Here is a 19,251-nt window from a genome sequence, read left to right as displayed (position 1 = left end):
AACCTTCTTCATACTGCATTAATATATGCTACTTTTAAACTTTCATGCAGAGAAGGAAATCACAACTAAAAAAATCACTAATTTTTTCATACGGTGTTGATGTGGAAATTTTTGCCTCGGCATTTTGATGGTGTGGGCGTGTGGCACCGAATGGAGATAAGCGTCTCGACAGACGTTACAATATTTGAACAATGATGACGAAAACTGTTTTCTCTGTCGTGTCCGTGTGTCGAAAATTGTTATGCGCTTATTTTTTTATTTGATTTTGTGCGTGGCATATAATTGCTATGCGCAGAAAACGCTTGAGTAGTGCGCAATTGCACAGGCGCGCACCTTAGAGGGAACGTTGCTCGCACGGCTGCGCTAGCATCACAGCTAACGTTAGCCATGCTGCTACCTCTCTGCTCGGGGAGGGCGTATACGTATGTGACGTATGACGTGACAGTATGTGACGTGTGTAAGAAGGTGCGCTTGCTGTCTGTGCGAGGGAGACACAGAAAAGAGTGAGAAGAGCCTGTCGTGTAATGCCAGCAGCGAAAAACAACTGCGTGAGAATCCACAGACCTGTGGATGTGTTGAAGGTGTGCTGGAAAATGCGGAACGGAAATTAGGGAGCAGCAGAAAAGTGGAATGTATTATTTAAATCGATGCGTTGGAAAACACGGACCGGAGTTTTTTTTTAAAACTGGATCTGGATTGGCATTTTCCCATGCCTTGCCGATACGCATTTTTTGGCAAATATCGGCGGCCGATCCTATCCAAATATCGGATCGGGACATCCCTAGTATAAACTACCCTGAACTGTGAAATGCGGTGGAAACGCAAACCATACACTTCTACAGGAACCTATAGATCCAGGAACCAAAAGTTTCTGTACGTTTGGTGGTCTGTGTTTTTCACATTTACTATTGTTCATTTTTGATTGATCAAAACATTTTCAAACATGCCACAGTACATAATGATTAAGGTATGTCATATGATTCCCGCCGATATAAGTGATCAATATATCAGTATTGGTCAACACACAAGGCTCTAATATCTGTAAGTGAAAAAGTTGTATCGGTTCGGGAATATTCAAAGTTGGAAACTTTCCATGGGAATTAACGGGAATATATGGGAATTAACGGGAAATTAAGGGGAATAAACATTGAATGCAACATGCTAGATCTTGCAGCATGATTATTAGCTAAAACAACCTGATTTAATGCAAATTCAGTAGAATTTCAACCCTTCACTGTGCATTCCTCCATCACATGTGCAGTGCATTCTTCCATCACATGCACAGATAATTCCCAGCATGCTACACACTACAGCAGGGCTATTGAGGCCACACTAGTATTTGAGCCCAAGGACTTCATCCAGTCAGTAAAGTTTTGATGATATTACTGGGGTAAATATATTTGATCTATGGTATTTAAATTTATTGGAGGCTTGTTACTGTATGACTGTAGACTACTCCAGCAGACTTCCACTCAAGCTAGCTAGCTGTTCCTGTACTTGTTAAATGACTTTGGGGCCAATATTTCTAGCTAGCTAGGTTTATGTACCACCACAGTCTCATAATGAACTGAAAATATTTCTCCGTTAGCTGGGATGCTAATTTTCTCTATGTTAAAGGCCTACTGAAACCCACTACTACCGACCACGCAGTCTGATAGTTTATATATCAATGATGAAATCTTAACATTGCAACACATGCCAATACGGCCGGGTTAACTTATAAAGTGCAATTTTAAATTTCCCGCTAAACTTCCGGTTCGAAACGCCTCTGAGGATGACGTATGCGCGTGACGTAGCCAGTAGAACACAGGTATGGCTTCCACATTGAAGCCAATACGAAATAGCTGTTTTCATCTCATTCTGGATGTATTCTGGACATCAGTGTTGGTGAATCTGTTGCAATTATGTTCATTGCATTATGGAGAAAGAAGCTGAGCAAGCAAAGAAGAAAGTTCTCGGTGCAAAGCGGACGTATTTTGCGAAGGAAGTCAGCAGCAACACAACACAGCCGGTGTTTCATTGTTTACATTCCCGAAAGATGCAGTCAAGATCGAAGAACTCGGATAACAGAGACTCTAACCAGGAGGACTTTTGACTTCGATACACAGACGCCTGTAGAGAACTGGGACAACACAAGACTCTTACCAGGATTACTTTGATTTGGATGACAAAGACGCAGACGTGCTAACGTGAGTATGCAACTTTGGCGTCCAAACATTTGATCGCTTGACCGTACGTGCGCGTCACGTACGTAACTTTGTTTAAATATATAAGCTTTATGAACCTTGGGTTAGGTGAACGGTCTTTTGGGCTGAGTGATTGTGTGTGTTGATCAGGTGTTTGAATTGTATTGGCGTGTTCTATGGAGCTAGGAGCTAGCAGAGGAGCTAGGAGCTAGCATAACAAACACGTAGGTGTTTTTATGCAGGATTAATTTGTGGCATATTAAATATAAGCCTGGTTGTGTTGTGGCTAATAGAGTATATATATGTCTTGTGTTTATTTACTGTTTTAGTCATTCCCAGCTGAATATCAGGTACCGTGAATAGCAGCTGCGCTTCCAAACATTTGATCGCTTGCCAGTACGTGCGCGTCACGTACGTTACTTTGTTTAAATATATAAGCTTTATGAACCTCGGGTTAGGTGAACGGTCTTTTGGGCTGAGTGATTGTGTGTGTTGTGCAGGTGTTTGAATTGGATTGGCGGCTTATATGGAGCTAGGAGCTAGCATAGGAGCTAGGAGCTAGCATAACAAACACTTAGGTGTTTTTATGCAGGATTAATTTGTGGCATATTAAATATAAGCCTGGTTGTGTTGTGGCTAATAGAGTATATATATGTCTTGTGTTTATTTACTGTTGTAGTCATTCGCAGCTGAATATCAGGTCACTCCCGGCTCTCACAGCATCTTCCCTATCTGAATCGCTTCCACTCCCCACTAGTCCTTCACTTGCACTTTACTCATCCACAAATCTTTCATCCTCGCTCAAATTAATGGGGAAATTGTCGCTTTCTCGGTCCGAATCTCTCTCACTCCATGCGGCCATCATTGTAAACAATAGGGAACTTTGCGTATATGTTCAATTGACTACGTCACGCTACTTCCGGTAGGGGCAAGCCTTTTTTTTATCAGATACCAAAAGTTGCGATCTTTATCGTCGTTGTTCTACACTAAATCCTTTCAGCAAAAATATGGCAATATCGCGAAATGATCAAGTATGACACATACAATAGATCTGCTATCCCCGTTTAAATAAAAAAAATTCATTTCAGTAGGCCTTTAAACCCCATTCATTTATGCTAACAACGTTAGCGATCCAATTTTACCTTTTTTTGTGATGTGTTAAGTTCAACTAGCAAATACTAAATCAAAACGTGTAGTTTCCTCTGCCTTCTGTTCTGCTAGCCATTCTGTTGTCATACAAGAATGTAGGGTTATAGTTTGATTTAGCATGCTGATTGAGTGTTAATTTATTCATTTAGCCTATTTCTATTCATTTGTGCATCAGTAAAATGTTTTTAAAGACTACTCCAATTGTTTAGCTGACTATTTATATCTGTGTGTGGCATTGCATTAGTGTTTTACAAGAATAAATAAATACAAACAGAATAATGCCACGTACACCATCTGATGTGTGGAGACATTTCACCCCAACCAATGTAGGCGGAAAGGCTGTGTACATTTGCAAATACTGTGCAAAGAGTTACGTCAAAAAATGCCACAAAGATGCAGCAGCATATAGACAAGTGCCCAATAATATATAATTATTGTAATTCCCCATTAATTCCCATATATTCCCATTATTTCCCATGGACGGTGTCCAACTTTGAATAATCAAATAATGGTCAATATTTCCAAACTTCCCGAGCTTAAATTCCCGTGGTAAATTTCCGGAAATTTTCCACCCCTTTGCAACACTAATCGGGACACCCCTAGAAAGCAGCATAGAACATGTCTGACTGTATCTGGTGGAATACTGGAATCCCTCACCTTGAATTGTGGAGGGTGGGCAAACAATCAGAGTCTGTTGGAAGGGTTCTGTCTGGCTACACAGTCCGGCAGGACGTGTTGGAATAGGTACACTTTGTTGCGTCAGGCCAGGAATGTTGATCGTTGCCTGCTGGTACAGCGCTGGCTGGTAATTTAGCAGAGGCACCGCTCCCCCCGCAGAAGGCACCTGGTAAACACCCAGCCATGAATACATTTAAAGTAACTTGACATATAAGAAATGCAGCCAGGTGCTTGCCTGGTTATGCTGGTTGAGTTGGCTACTGAAAGTAACAGTCAGGTTGCCTGCTGCAGCGCTGGGGACTGCATTTGTGGAGTAGAGGGACTTGTTGCTGTCGTAGGTGCTCCGGCGCTTGCAGATCTCCATGTTCTGGAAGCAAGACTTCACGCTGGAGAGCAGCAGCATTTTAGTAAGTAACAGTCCCTTCAAATCAAGTTGAGGTGTACTTACTGGGAGCTGTGGGGATAATCCATGAGGTGGCTCATTGTGACGAAAGGATGGCCCAGAGTCTTTGTAGGTGTGATCCTCTTGTCAGCATCCAGACGGAGCATTCTCTTCAGGAGGTCTATAAACTCTCGTCTATCAGCTTTCTCAGCCAGCATGTCCGTCCCCTCCAAATGAGTTGAGAGATTGACCTGAAAAACAATGATTGCAAAATGGGTCAAACAGGGTATTAATTATATAGCCTTGATTAACTATTAGGGGAAAATTAATGACACGGAGCTGCAACCGTATCACGTTTTTGAGCCATGTTGCTATTGATCTATAGCGGAATTAGAGAACCAGTGTAAACCCTCTTGTCAGTCATCCACGCTCTTTGGGCCCTGTTCCCCTATGTGCTTCAGTGAAAAAAGCTACAGATTCTGGCCACAAATCATTCTCCCCCTGACTTAGGTCTGTCATCCAAAATGTGCACTCTGGGTGAAGCAACCTCCAAATGTGGGCGTTCCCAGTCAAATCCAGGTTTGCACAAATTCTACCAGTCACTCAAGTACTTGAGCTCCAATGCAATAAGTTTAGCTATTATACACTCACCAAACTATGTAGGAACAAATATGGAGCGCTAAAAGGCCAGTCTGCTGCTCAACACTATGTGCTGATGTGCTATGGAAGCCTGTTGCTCAACCTTTTTAGAACAAATAACCTAGTCAGTGTTTTGAGGAACATGATTGCCAGGAGATGTCAGCACATATACCAGCTGGAAGGTCAAGTAATACCTTCATGTATCACAAAAAAACATTTTTTTTATTAACTGTTGACAGTAACCACGAGTAAATGAATGTAAAAGGAGCAATTAGAATCCTTTCATTTTCTCAAAAAAAAATGGACAGTGTGCCTTATAATCCGGTGCGCCTAATGTACGTATTAATTCTAGTTGTGCTTACTGACATCCCAGCAACTTTATTTGGTACATGGTGTAATGATAAGTGTGACCAGTAGATGGCAGACAGAGATACATGTGGACTGCAAGTTGACGCCTGTTAAATAAATGGGTTATGTTTTTTTTTCGTTGTTTTTGTTTTTTTGTCAAATAAATACAATCATGTGTGCTTACGGACTGTATCCCTACAGACTGTATTGATCTATATTGATATATAATGTATATATTGTGTTTTTTATGTTGATTTAATTTAAAAAAAAACAAAAAAAAAAACATTTTTTTTCGACGAAGGACTTCACCCGATCATCGATGCGGTTGGCGGCCCGGAGACGGAGGAAGTCAAGGTGAGGTCGTTCGGCTAGCGCGTCTGCTATCCTCAAAGTCCTCCTGGTTGTGTTGCTGTAGTCCGCCGCTAATACACCGATCGCACCTACAGCTTTCTTCTTTGCAGTCTCCATTGTTCATTAAACAAATTGCAAAAGATTCAACAACACAGATGTCCAGAATACTGTGGAATTTTGGGATGAAAACAGAGCTTTTTTGTATTGGATTCAATGGGTCCGAATACTTCCGTATCAACCGTTGACGTCACGCGCATACGTCATCATATCTAGACGTTTTCAACCGGAAGTGTGGCGAGAAATTTAAAATTGCACTTTATAAGTTAACCCGGCCGTATTGGCACGTGTTGCAATATTAAGATTTCATCATTGATATATAAACTATCAGACTGCGTGGTCGGTAGTAGTGGGTTTCAGTAGGCCTTTAAAGGCCTACTGAAATGAATTTTTTCTATTTAAACGGGGATAGCAGATCCATTCGATGTGTCATACTTGATCATTTCGCGATATTGCCATATTTTTGCTGAAAGGATTTAGTAGAGAACAACGACGATAAAGATTGCAACTTTTGGTATCTGATAAAAAAAAGCCTTGCCCCTACCGGAAGTAGCGTGACGACACCGGGGGAAGGACTGCTCACATTTTCCTATTGTTTACACCAGCAGCGAGAGAGATTCGGACCGAGAAAGCGACGATTACCCCATTAATTTGAGCGAGGATGAAAGATTCGTGGATGAGGAACGTTAGAGTGAAGGACTAGAATGCAGAGCAAGACATCTTTTTTCGCTCTGACCGTAACTTAGGTACAAGCTGGCTCATTGGATTCCACACTCTCTCCTTTTTCTATTGTGGATCACGGATTTGTATTTTAAACCACCTCGGATACTGTATCCTCTTGAAAATGAGTCGAGAACGCGAAATAGACATTCACAGTGACTTTTATCTCCACGACAATACATCGATGAAACACTTTGGCTACGGAGCTAACGTGATAGCATCGTGCTTAACTGCATATAGAAACAAAATAAATAAATCCCTGACTGGAAGGATAGACAGAAGATCAACAATACTATTAAGCCATGGACATGTAACTACACGGTTAATGCTTTCCAGCCTGGCGAAGGTTAACAATGCTCTTGCTAACGGCGCCATTGAAGCTAACTTAGCAACCGGACCTCACAGAGCTATGCTAAAAACATTAGCTATCCACCCACGCCAGCCAGCCCTCATTTGCTATCAACACCCGTGCTCACCTGCGTTCCAGCGATCGACGGTGCGACGAAGGACTTCACCCGATCACAGATGCGGTCGGCGAGACGGAGGAAGTTAAGGTGAGTTCGGCGGCTAGCGCGTCTGCTATCCATCTCTGTCCTCCTGGCTGTGTTGCTGTAGTCCGCCGCTAATACACCGATCCCACCTACAACTTTCTTATTTGCAGTCTCCATTGTTCATTAAACAAATTGCAAAAGATTCACCAACACAGATGTCCAGAATACTGTGGAATTTTGAAATGAAAACAGAGCTTTTTTGTATTGTATTCAATGGGGTACCAATACTTCCGTATCAACTGATTCCGTCACACGCATACGTCATCATATCTAGACGTTTTCAACCGGAAGTGTGGCGGGAAATTTAAAATTGCAATTTATAAGTTAACCCGTTGAAGAAGCGGTTGGTTTTGGCATGTGTTGCAATGTTAAGATTTCATCATTGATATATAAACTATCAGACTGTGTGGTCGGTAGTAGTGGGTTTCAGTAGGCCTTTAAGTGTTATAACGAAGACAACACATGACGTAAGTGTCTATATTAAATATATTAGCCTACAATTAAAATGACTTTAAAAGTCTTATATAAGTGTTATAATGAAGACAACTCGTGATGTGTCTATATTAGCTATATTAGCCTACTATCAAAATGACTGTGTCGCAGGCTGACACAAATCTTCACTGACAGAAATGTTGAAATGTAATATTTATTCTACACATTTTTACAACATTGGAAAACATTAGTAAAACTTCTCAGAGGGTGAGATAACTCCTGGAAATGACTGACTTAGAGACTGGCCAAAAGTGTAGATGTTTGTGTCCAAGTTAAAGGAAACTTCTTCTAATGGATTTATTATAATCTTTGCCAGCCGGGTAACGTTTGCTGTGGTCTGGAACAACATGGCACACAAACAACTATCAGAAATGCAGCCAATATTACATACAGATAACGTGTCATGAGACTTGCAAATATAACTTAAATACATAGAGGACATACAGCTAGCCTAAATAGCATGTTAGCATGGATTAGCTTGCAGTCATCCACTGAGCAAATACACCTGATTAGCACTCCACACAAGTCAGTAACACCAACAAAGCTCACCTTTGTGCATCCACACACAGTGTAAAACGTTTGGTGGACAAAATGAGACAAAGAAAGAGTGGCATAAAACACGTCTCTGTGGCAGCGTCAGAGAAATTTATACATGTAAAACTGTTGCATCACATTCTCCACAACTACGGTGAGTTCAAGGACCGCCAAAATTAATAGGACAAAACGGTGCTCTCTAAAGACTCTCCTCAGTGAAGCATAAATAAACATGTTAAACAGTGGCCTTTCTTTTTATTTTTTTTCATTTTTTTTTTTCAATTTGTCGCACTTTTATTATTTCATTATTTTTATCTTGCAATTTTACTTTTTATCCGAACCCTTTCACCGTATTGCTTTTGCACTATCTTGTTTAGCTTATGCATTTTGTATGTTCTTTGTTTTTTTTGTTCTATGCTTTTTAACCTGTAAAGCACTTTGGTCCAATTTAAAAGTTGTTATTAACATGCTATATAAATAAAGTTGCCTTGCCTTGCCTAAAAATTAGGAAGGTTTATGTCATGTGTGTCCTCCTACAGAAACCACATTAAAACTAAATATATATTTTCCCCCCATCGTTATCCATTTTTTTAAAAAGCTCCAGGGAGCCACTAAGGCGGCGCTAAAGATGAGACTATCGACATAAATTTTAATGTTAAGCCCAAAGCCATGCCTCTACTCTAAATGGTTCAAGGACAGTGTTACATTTAATTTGGGTATTACTTTCTTAGTCATTTGAGCCTACAATCATTGGTACTTTAACTTTTATAAAATCCCAGAATGCTAAGTGGTTGACGCATTTTTTTTATTTCCAACCTTATGTTTTTGAAAACACTGAACAGCCTGCACACATCCAGCCAAATGAAAGAAGAACATATGTACCTGCATCATGTCATCCAAACAGTTGAAGATATATTTCCTAGCCTCCTTGGATTTGATGCCCATCTCCATTTCATGCTCTGATGGTGTCTGCAAAGCAGATATAATGACCATGTTATTACTCCTTAACTGTCTACATAAGCAACACATCTAAATGACTGATCTGGTTTAATTTACTTTAAGCCTCCAAAGTGGATAACTGGAGTCGGGGCCTCTGTTGAAGAAGCGGTTGGTCTTGGTGCCTGCGCTCAATAGGTACTCAGCTGGCAGGCCTTGAGTCTGAGAGATGTAACGGATCTGAGAAAAAAACAAAAACAATAATTAGGTTTCTGTCTCAGTTAGGCCAAATTGCAGGTACTGACCTGGTCGTACTCGGAGGCTCCAGGGTAGAGAGGCCAACCCAGAAACAACTCTGCAATCACACAGCCTAGAGACCACATGTCAATGGCCTCACAGAACGGGAGACCTAAAATGATCTCAGGAGCCCTGCAGAGCAAAGCAAATGTTGGAGGGACTAGCTAGTGCTGATGCTATAAACTGTCAGCATGTCTGTGAAGGCGTGGTACCTGTAGTAGCGGGACTGTAAGTATGTTGAGCACACAGCTTTGGACACATGGCTCGCAGATCCAAAGTCAATGACCTTCACTCTGTAAGGCTGCCGGAGAGGATCCACCAGCATGATGTTCTCAGGCTTGAGGTCAGCATGAATAAGTCCCAGGCTCTTCAGCTTCATAAGTGCTGTTGCCACCTGAACATGACAAGGCATTAACACTGGTCCCAAAGACATTTAGATGGTGGTCTCACCTGCTGGAGGATTGGTCTAATGTGTCGCAGAGGTAGTGGGCTGAACTTGCTGTGCTTCAGAAAGTCATAAAGGTTCTGTTCGAGCATCTCAAACACCAAGCAGGTATGACCCTTGTGCTGGAAGCACTCGTAGGAACGCACAAAATTGTACTCGTCAGCATTCTCTGCACTCAGCCTGTTCAGGATGCCCACCTGGACAGAAATTACAAATACGCAAGAGTCAAAATGTGCCTTGCAGAGAAAAGTCAAGTTATGAACTTTCTCTATCGCGGAGGTTTTTTTTTACTCCATATAGCAGCCACTAATATCAAGATGTGCTGCATGAGTTGGATTAATTTGTGTTACGATGTGCCAGGAGTTTGCTCTGTGCTCCTCCAACACTCAGCAGCTACATGCTGAGTATTTCAGGCTGCGCCAGACAGCCAGAGACCTTGCGATTGTGCAAGGCCACTGATATGTTATGTTTAAAGAACGCAACACCCATAGCTTTCAGGAACAGATTGTTTAGAACACAGCGCAATACTAGTACTTGCTCATGTCTATACTAAAAAACAATCTTTTACTTCATTCTGGCCTGTCGCTAAGACTTCTGGGTAATGTAGTAACTCTATATGTACCCAGTAGGGGTGCAACAATTCGTTGACATTGTCAACAATAAAACTTGTCGACATAGTCGTGACATCATCACTCTGATTTTTCCAAAGGACGCAAGTCAGTACCGCCACTCGCATCAACATCGCAGGTGCAAACATATAAAGTGTGGAAATATTTCCTCATATTCTTGTTTAAATATGAATACCTTGCTCATTCTGTACAGCACATCTTATTTTTATGGCACTATATGTGTGATACGGGAGCATTAAAAGGAATGTCCGACATATGAACTCTGTAAGATTGTTATCCTTTACTAGCGAGCTAACAAGTGTCAAATTAAGTTTTGTAAAAAATGGATTAACTATCATGTTAGCCAAAGTCTGTCAGCTAAACTTTGTTTACACAAATTCAACTACTTTTTAAAGCAGCGTCAATTTGCAACACAACACAACACAACACAACACAACACAACACACAAAGTTTTTAATATTTACTAAAAAATGTTTAACAGCCTAGTGAGCTGCATAGATACAGTATAAATACATATTTATTAACAAATCAGTCATCTTTGTTGTTAGTGAACACATGCCTGAAAATATCTCAATCTGAATTTTTAAGATGATGGCAAAATTAGAGCCACTGAATATGTGCACACTTTATAATCCAACTAGTGACTAATGGTTAAGATAGTCGGTGACTAGTTGCAGCCCTAGTACCAACACAGTATGTGGGATAACAACAGATAGAAGGTCCAACTGGAGAAGAAAAAGAGAGGTGGACTACGTGGGTTAGTAAGCTATTATTAAACAGTCTTTTATTCTGAAATTCAACCGGACCTATATTGCTTATGTGTCGTACTTCCTGTCCCGCTCTACCCCATCTGTGCATGCGTATTAGCGGCTGGGAGTGTTGGAGATGGGACAGAGCAGACAAGCAAGGCAGGACCTAGACTAATGACTAGAGGTGGCAATCTTTGGGCACCATACAATTACCATTCAAAAGCTACGATTTGATGAAAAATGTTTAATGATGCATTTTTAATTTATGTATATTGATGCAGTTTTACATTTACTTTCCATCCATCCATTTACTACCGCTTGTCCCGTTCAAGGTCGCGAGGTGCTGGAGCCTATCTCAGCTGCATTCGGGCGGAAGGTGGGGTACACCCTGGACGAGTCGCCACCTCATTGCAGGGCCAACACAGATAGCCAGACAACATTCACTAAATAAGCGTTTATCACTTGTAACTTAAAAAAACAATTCATTTGGAAAAAGAAACTGTTCAATTAATTTCCACATGTATTAAATGAATGAAAATGTATGCAAAACTGCACCATAAGTGCCCGATAGTAAAGGAGTTGGTCGGATCTCTCGCTGCAGTCAGTCAAATTTTACAACTGTCTGCATTACTTTATTTACAATAGATAAATTGATTATTGACGTTTTCTAATCGATTCTATAATCATCCATGTCCAAATTGTGATGCAAAAATATCGATTATTTTCCCCACCTCTACTAGAGACTACAGTGTAAGAATATCGGCTGCGCGGCCGTAACACAAGTGTGCTTGGTGGGGTGGGATAAACTCACTACCATGTAAACTGTTCTGTGCTTTCTTCCAGAACGTACAACGTGTGAGTTTGTCAAGGCAATTTGCGTTTAGTGGCCACTTTTCCCTTAAGGGGTCGCTAAAGACATGACCTTGCCCATTTTCTAGGGGTGTAACGGTACGTGTATTTGTATTGAACCGTTTCGGTACGGGGGTTTTGGTTCGGAGGTGTACCGAACGAGTTTCCACACGAACATATTAAGTAGCCGCCTCCGCTTCCTTCTGCCTCTGTCCCTGTCAGTCCTCTACACAGCACCCAGCATTGTCCCACCCACACAACCATCTGATTGGTTACAAACAGAGCAGTAACAGCCAATCAGCAGTGTGTATTCAGAGCGGTAACAGCCAATCAGCAGTGCGTATTCAGAGCGCATGTAGTCAGTGCTTAGCGTTTAGCAGGTAAGTATCAGGCAGCGGACTCTCCCCAAATTATAATAAACACCTCCCAGTCAACTACTAGTAACATCACTATGAGCCCGTTGTCTATCTAGAAATATAAAAGGCAGTTCAGCTAGCTCACAGTCCTGGCTTGAGGTGAAGGCTAATTCGCTTTTAGCGTAACGTTAGCTCATTTTGCGGTGTGTGTGTGTGTTACGGACAGCAAAGCCCTGTCTGTCTGTTATTTCACTTTACCTTTTTCTGTGTTGATTGAGCTGTGTTGAAGCAGCAAAAAAGGACATTATGTTAAATGAAGAGTTTCTGTCTCTTATAGTTGATATAATAATGTAACTGCATCATTAAGCCTACATAGTCTCTCCTATTGCTATTGTACCATTTTTTCAGCTATAGTTACATTAATCATTAGAAATGCAGCAGCCTAGTTTTGAATGGCAGGGTCCCTGCTATCACATGTTGATAAAAATATAACATTTACATAATAAACATCAACTACAGGCTTCCCAAATGCTGTAATAAATTAAGCATGATGAGTTGACTTGAAACTGTTTCATGTTGCACTTTTTATATGTAGAAGAAAAGTTTTGTCATTGTATTTAATCTGAACAACAACTTGAGGCAGTTTAATGTTGATCAACGTGGGCAGAATTATTAAAGTGTTCCCAATGTTAAAAGGATAAAGCCATTGTTTACAAATTTGGTAAACAAATAACAAAAAAAATTATATTTTGTTGTTGTCCTACTGTACCGAAAATGAACCGAACCGTGACCTCTAAAACGAGGTACGTACCGAACCGAAATTTTTGTGTACCGTTACACCCCTACCATTTTCTGAACTAAATAAGCAAAACTGTAAAGATATTGAAAAAAGATGTGGTAGTTTGAGATCATAATCCATAGAGGAAAATATCATTTAGGTTGGATTCACATATGACATCATAATTTACCTCAATTTGTCCCTGGCGTGCATATGAAGGATGGTTCTTGAGAATCTTGATAGCCACAATCTCATTGGTACCCCTCTTCCAGCACTTGGCCACTTGGCCAAAGGTGCCCCTCCCTAAGAATTCCAAGACTTCGTAGCTGCAGGTCACTGAGCAGAGGATCTCGTGCTGCACCAGCTGATAGTCGCCTTCGCCGTTGGAGCTACTACTCTTTGTGGTGGGAGCCGAGTGAGGTATGGACTGGCCCGTGCCTCCGCCTCCGCCGCCCGTACGGGTGGAGTACGTCGCCGCCGGGGCGGAGAGCTCCTCCAGAATTTGCACACTGCCACAGCCACTCCCGCTGCCCTCGTGGGTCTCCTCCATCTTGCGCTTGTGCCCGTGGCGGTGTTGTCCCCTGGTTTCCGAGGCTGTCTCCACATGAGCGTAAGAGGAGGATGTGGCATGCTCCGCCACGCGTCGACTGGAGCCTCGAGGAAGACTGCCAGTGCTGTCAGCTGCACGGACCACCACTTGACCCCGAGACCCAGGCGCTGTCGGGGGGAAGACCAGGGACGGTGCAAAGGGGGGCACAGCCATGGCCGGAGTGAAGGTGTATGCAGACTGGCCTGCCAAGGAACTATACGCTTCAGTAGTGGACACATCCCAGACATTGTTCTCCACCTTCAGCTTCTTAACGCGACAAAAGGCACTGGAGGAGATGGAGGGAGGAGAGAAGACTTGCAGCTGAGAGGTCATGGCTGTGAGAGACAGAGAAATTAACATCAACAAACCTCTGATTTATTTAATGCACAACGCTGTTCCAATGCCATCAGATTCTATGTTATACATTAACACTCAATGAATATTTACAACACAGGTATTTTAAATGTACTCTAACTCTGTAGTTGTGTTGTATCTGTTGCAAATCTGATGTTTGTGTTATTTATTATTAGGGATGTAACTATATGAAAATTAACTTCCTGATGTCATATTCCTTGGAGAATAGATTGATCTCTAGGTTTAATGTGCGCAACTAAATATCTCAGTAAGGTTTAGATTGGAGCATGTATTTGGGAACTGCAAGGAAGGCAGAGTACCTGGAGAACAGGCCAGCTAAATACTGCATTGATATGACTAACTCATTTTGCACTTGTATGTATCACTTAGCGTCTGGAATATGATGGTATTCAGCCTTTTTAGATTCAACTGTACTTTAAAAATGTCTTGTACCCTCAAAACGGCCAAACAAACCATCAAAGAAGACTAAAAGCCATGGAGGATGCTAGATGACTGTTTTTTACTCTTGCTGCGCCATCTTGTGGCTATTTACGGTGGAACATGTTTTTCAGCCAAGTACCCCCTAATTATTTATTTGCATTTAAGATACAGATCAGAGATGTGCCGATTCATCGGCGGGAAAGTCGGTCATCGCCATCGCCATCGCCGATAAATGCTTTTTATTGGCGATTACATACACAGATGGCCTCTGTTTGACACCATTTATTTTTAGTACCCTGACTGACAAGCATCTAGTGTCTCCATAACCAGTGTGGAGCAAATGTTTACAACCCCTAAACTAATAATAATCACCTCCATTAGTATCTTAAGTATCACTATCACTGGAAGATGAGCCTTACTTATAACATGTAACACACCGAGCACAAGCAAGGAGCGGGTATGCTAATAGCTAAGCTAGCTTTTAACAACCAGCAAGAAATAAGTGATTAGTTAACTTGAAGATGGAACAGCAGAAAGTAAGCAGCTATTAACAAGTAGATGAATAAAAGTCTGAGGAGAAGATGTCAGCATTGTCACAGTCAGTACCCTACATGTAAAGAGGGCGTATCCATCCATACATTGGTGGTGTCGACTAGATAAATATTCTTTTTTTGTCAGAATATTTTTTGTTCTTTTGTCAAACTCAGGGAATGAAAAAATTAACTTTGAGGACAAACAACAAAGGATTTAAATGAGTAGTAAATGGTAGTGTTTGGTTTTATTTAGTGATTGTGTTCTACTTAGTTTTGCTCCAAAACGTATATGTAATAAAAGATAAGGAACTAGTTTAAATATTGTGTTGATATTGTTAAAACTGTCAATAACACTCAACATGTAAAAATTGAAACATTTACAGTTAATACATGTGACGGGTATTATTATCGGCAGCATAAAACCATGATAGGAAATACAAATGAATACCGTAAACTTTGGATGTGGTTTGTGAAGCCCTTTGAGGCACTAATGATGAAGGGCTATATAAATACATTTTGATTAATTAAATTTTTTTTTTACTTTTTGAAATATTGTTTCCGTTGCATTTTTACATACTCTCCTTGTGAAAATGAACCTAGCATAACAATTCTGGAGTGTGTCTATTGTTGTAAGGAGGTATACTTACAAAATCAGCAGGGGATCAAATAATAAATTATAACTAAATCCCATGTACCCTTGAGTTCTGTCAATCACCCCCGGGGCTACTAGTACCCCCAACCAATAACCAGTGTTGTAGTTTATTCCTGTTTTAAGAGCAAATTAATGTATATGTGTGTGTATTAGCCACAGTGATCACTCAGCGCGTTCCACGCTTGATCGCGCAACAAGTAATCTATTTATTCATTACTGCACTTTATTGCTCTTTTATCCTGCACTACAACCAGCTAATGCAACACATTTCCTTTTATTGTCATTCAAATTTGAACTTTACAGTACAGATAAGAACGACATTTTGTTGCATTAGCTGGTTGTAGTGCAGGATAAACGAGCAATAAGGTGCAGATATAAATAAATAGATTACTGTACAGATAAATATATTGCACTTTTGCATATGCATCCACGTTTATGGATGTATGTTATATTGTCTTTATATTCCAGCCATTTAATCCGTTTTTGGGGGGAATTGAGGGGATTATTTTTGATGCGTTAAAGAGTCTTATGGCCTGAGGGAAGAAGCTGTTACAGAACCTGGGGGGTTCTGCTATGGAGGCTGTGGAACCTCTTTCTAGAGTCCAGCAGTGAAAACAGTCCTTGGTGGGGGTACACAAATCTTATCTGTACTGAAAAGTTAAAATTGGAATGACAATAAAAGGAAGTCTATGTCTAATTATTTTGCAGGAAGATCTAGGCCACTTGCGTACTCAGATTGCTCGTTCGATGCACAGCCATCTTGGCATGGTTGACCACCGCTTTTTTCCACTTCCAGGTCGAGGTCACGTGTGGGAATACAAGCTATAGAAAGATCATTAGAACATGTGACGCAATGTGGGCGTGACTTCCGTGTTCCGCAAAGGCTGGCTATTTTGAAGAAACTAGAATATAAAAGATGTGGGATCAATTTACAAAATAACGATTAAAACATGGGCTACAGTCCAAAAAAATGGTCTATACAGAGAAAGGCACCGTATATAATGATCGCAACTAAGGCTGGACGATATATGGAATACAGTATACTCGATATATCGCAGGTTTGTCTCTGTGCGATATAGAAAATTACTATTGTGATATTCGAGTATACGTTCTCACGCAGTTTAGCTGCGGGCATTAGACTACAGGCTCTTCTCACTCTTTCTTGTCTCTCCTATCAGAGACATAAAACATACGTCACATACTGTCACACATGCAACGTCATACGCTCTCGCCGAGCAGAGAGGTAGCGGCATGGGTAACGTTAGCTGTGATGCTGGCGGAGTGGTGCGAGTGGTAATACGAGAGAAAGGTGCGAATCTGGTAACAAATGAAGGAAGAGGAATTAGTTCCCAAGAAAAACAGCACGGGGTCCATCGTCTGGCAGTGGTTTGGCTTTGACATCCCACTGGGTTGTGAGTTTTTCCTTGCCCCTATATGGGCTCTGAACCGAGGATGTCGTTGTGGCTTGTGCAGCCCTTTGAGACAATTGGGATTTAGGGCTATATAAATAAACATTGATTGATTCAAGCGGTAAGATGTTGAACAGACAACTGTAATATGTCAAGTATGTGGCAAAAGCGTTGCTACAAAAAGTAGCAGCACTGCTAATTTGTAGCATCATTTGAAAAGTCACCCGCTAGAGAGTGAAGAGTGGTTGAAACTCTGCATGTCAACATCTCTGCCGGTGTCACACCCACAAAATGCCAAAGCAACCGTTTCCAGATCAACACCGTATGAAACAAATAGTCAACAACAAAAGGAGATAACGTCCGCAGGAACCTACCACATAGCGAAGGACATACACTATTTGATTTCCTATTATGTAGCTCATTTTTATTTGACAGTTATTGAAATATCTTGTGTGACATCATGCACAACATTTTTTTTTTTAACTATTGTAGTGGTGTTCTGTACAAAAAGTGCACTTCAATTTAGTGTTGTTTTGATATGTCATCTTAGTGACATCATGCACAATAGTGCACTAATAGCTTGTTTTAAAATGTCTCTGACAATCTTGCACGTTCTGTTTTGGAAATGACATGAATGTTTGTGCCACTGCTTAATAACTGTTTAATAAATACAGTTTTAGTTGGGATTTCCCTCTCTGCATGAAAGTTTAAAATGAGCATATATGAATGCAGTATGAAGAAGAATGTTTTAATGTAGACACATAGAATCATCATACTTCTGTGATTATATGCATCAAGTGTTCATGGCCTAAAAATATCGAGATATTAATAAAAGGTCATATCGCCCAGCCCTAACCGCAACTAACATGATTACTGTTTAAAACGGAGCAGAACAAGTCGAAACGATTGTAGGCACCACAAGGTTATGACAGACATCAGACTTGGTTAGATTATTTGCACAAATCCGCTCTTTATTTAGTCCTCCTTGCAGCGGCACTTGCTCCATGTTTAGATGGCAGTGCCTTGCACAGTTTAAAGCGCCGCCATGACCACACATGCAGGACCCGCTGACTAATGCAAGTGACAGTCACTATCAGCCTCAAATGTCAAGTCATACAAATAACCGCAAACTCGACATACTTGGTCACCAATGCTAACCACCTATTAACTTTGGTGATATATATGTCACACACTTGATGAAGGAGGATGTCACAGACCTGAAAGTACGTCCTCGCACAGTCCAACAAACGGCTCAGTTCGAGGTTCGAGTACCTACTGGAGCAGATAACCGAGGAGCTTTCGCCAGCTAGCAGCGATGCTAACGTCAGCTAGGCCTGCATTGTGCGCTCAGTCGACGGCGACACGGGACGTCCCACAAGCAGCGGCCATACGTCGCCTTGCGCACGACAACGAAGGTCCGGCGTGTCGGAACCAACACATCTGTCGATGAAAACGTCGGCTGGAATCAAATGTGAAAGAAGTTTATCCTGAGGCAAAAAAATCCATTTTACACCGGAAAAGCACCCGAGTCGTTATATCAGCTGCGATGCCCACGTCATTTCCGGCCATTACCGTAATGACGGTAGTGACATTGAGCGAGGTGGAAAAATACCGAGTAAAGGTTGAAATGTAAGGGAAAACAAGCATGGAGTGGTATATTATGATTATATATATATGTATATATATATATATATATATATATAAAATTGCCTTGCCCTGACTAAAAAAATGTAAAATCCAACAACAGGAGATTTTGAGTGGCAAGGACAAACGCATTCACCATGTTTTACGGTAAAATGGATTGACGTCATTGGCTTCCCAGTAATTTTCCTGTCGGCCGCTGCTCCATCAGGGTGGTCTGCTGCTCAAAACCTTCCTTGCAATGTCAAACCTCCAGTACAGGGGGGTCCAAACTTTCTCCACTGAGGGCTGCGCACTGGGAAATATTACATTTTAATATTTGTCACTTTCCAAACTACTGCTAAGTCTATTTCTATTGGCTCCCCGCTAGTTTGCTCCAGGGGACCCAGAAGTGTCTCAGTCATAAAACTGTTAAAAATAAGTCATATATAATTTTTTTTGGTCAACGTTTTAAAAAAGTCTACAATGAACTTCAGATCTATCAGTCGATATAAAGTTGTTTTTAA

General features: G+C 41.1%; 1 protein-coding gene across 3 annotated transcripts in view; it reads right to left on the bottom strand.

Annotated features, from left to right (window-relative positions):
• hipk1b (homeodomain interacting protein kinase 1b) overlaps positions 1–18,655 on the bottom strand; it is a 34,126-nt gene extending 15,471 nt beyond the window's left edge. For 2 of the 3 annotated variants that reach the window (XM_062056639.1, XM_062056658.1), the window contains exons 1-10: positions 18,322–18,655; positions 13,317–14,050; positions 9,771–9,962; positions 9,533–9,714; positions 9,329–9,452; positions 9,144–9,263; positions 8,970–9,056; positions 4,462–4,646; positions 4,249–4,399; positions 3,993–4,179 (exon numbers count right to left, since the gene is read on the bottom strand). In XM_062056639.1, the coding sequence (XP_061912623.1) occupies positions 3,993–4,179; positions 4,249–4,399; positions 4,462–4,646; positions 8,970–9,056; positions 9,144–9,263; positions 9,329–9,452; positions 9,533–9,714; positions 9,771–9,962; positions 13,317–14,048 (1,960 nt within the window). In that variant the 5' untranslated portion in view covers positions 14,049–14,050; positions 18,322–18,655. The remainder of the gene's footprint in view (positions 1–3,992; positions 4,180–4,248; positions 4,400–4,461; positions 4,647–8,969; positions 9,057–9,143; positions 9,264–9,328; positions 9,453–9,532; positions 9,715–9,770; positions 9,963–13,316; positions 14,051–18,321) is intronic. The other variant, XM_062056648.1, reaches the window with a different exon arrangement.
• Between the last annotated feature and the right edge of the window lie 596 nt (positions 18,656–19,251).

Source organism: Entelurus aequoreus, linkage group LG01 (genome assembly GCF_033978785.1).
Source record: "Entelurus aequoreus isolate RoL-2023_Sb linkage group LG01, RoL_Eaeq_v1.1, whole genome shotgun sequence".
NCBI lineage: Eukaryota > Metazoa > Chordata > Actinopteri > Syngnathiformes > Syngnathidae > Entelurus > Entelurus aequoreus.
This window is presented reverse-complemented; position numbering and strand designations above follow the sequence as displayed.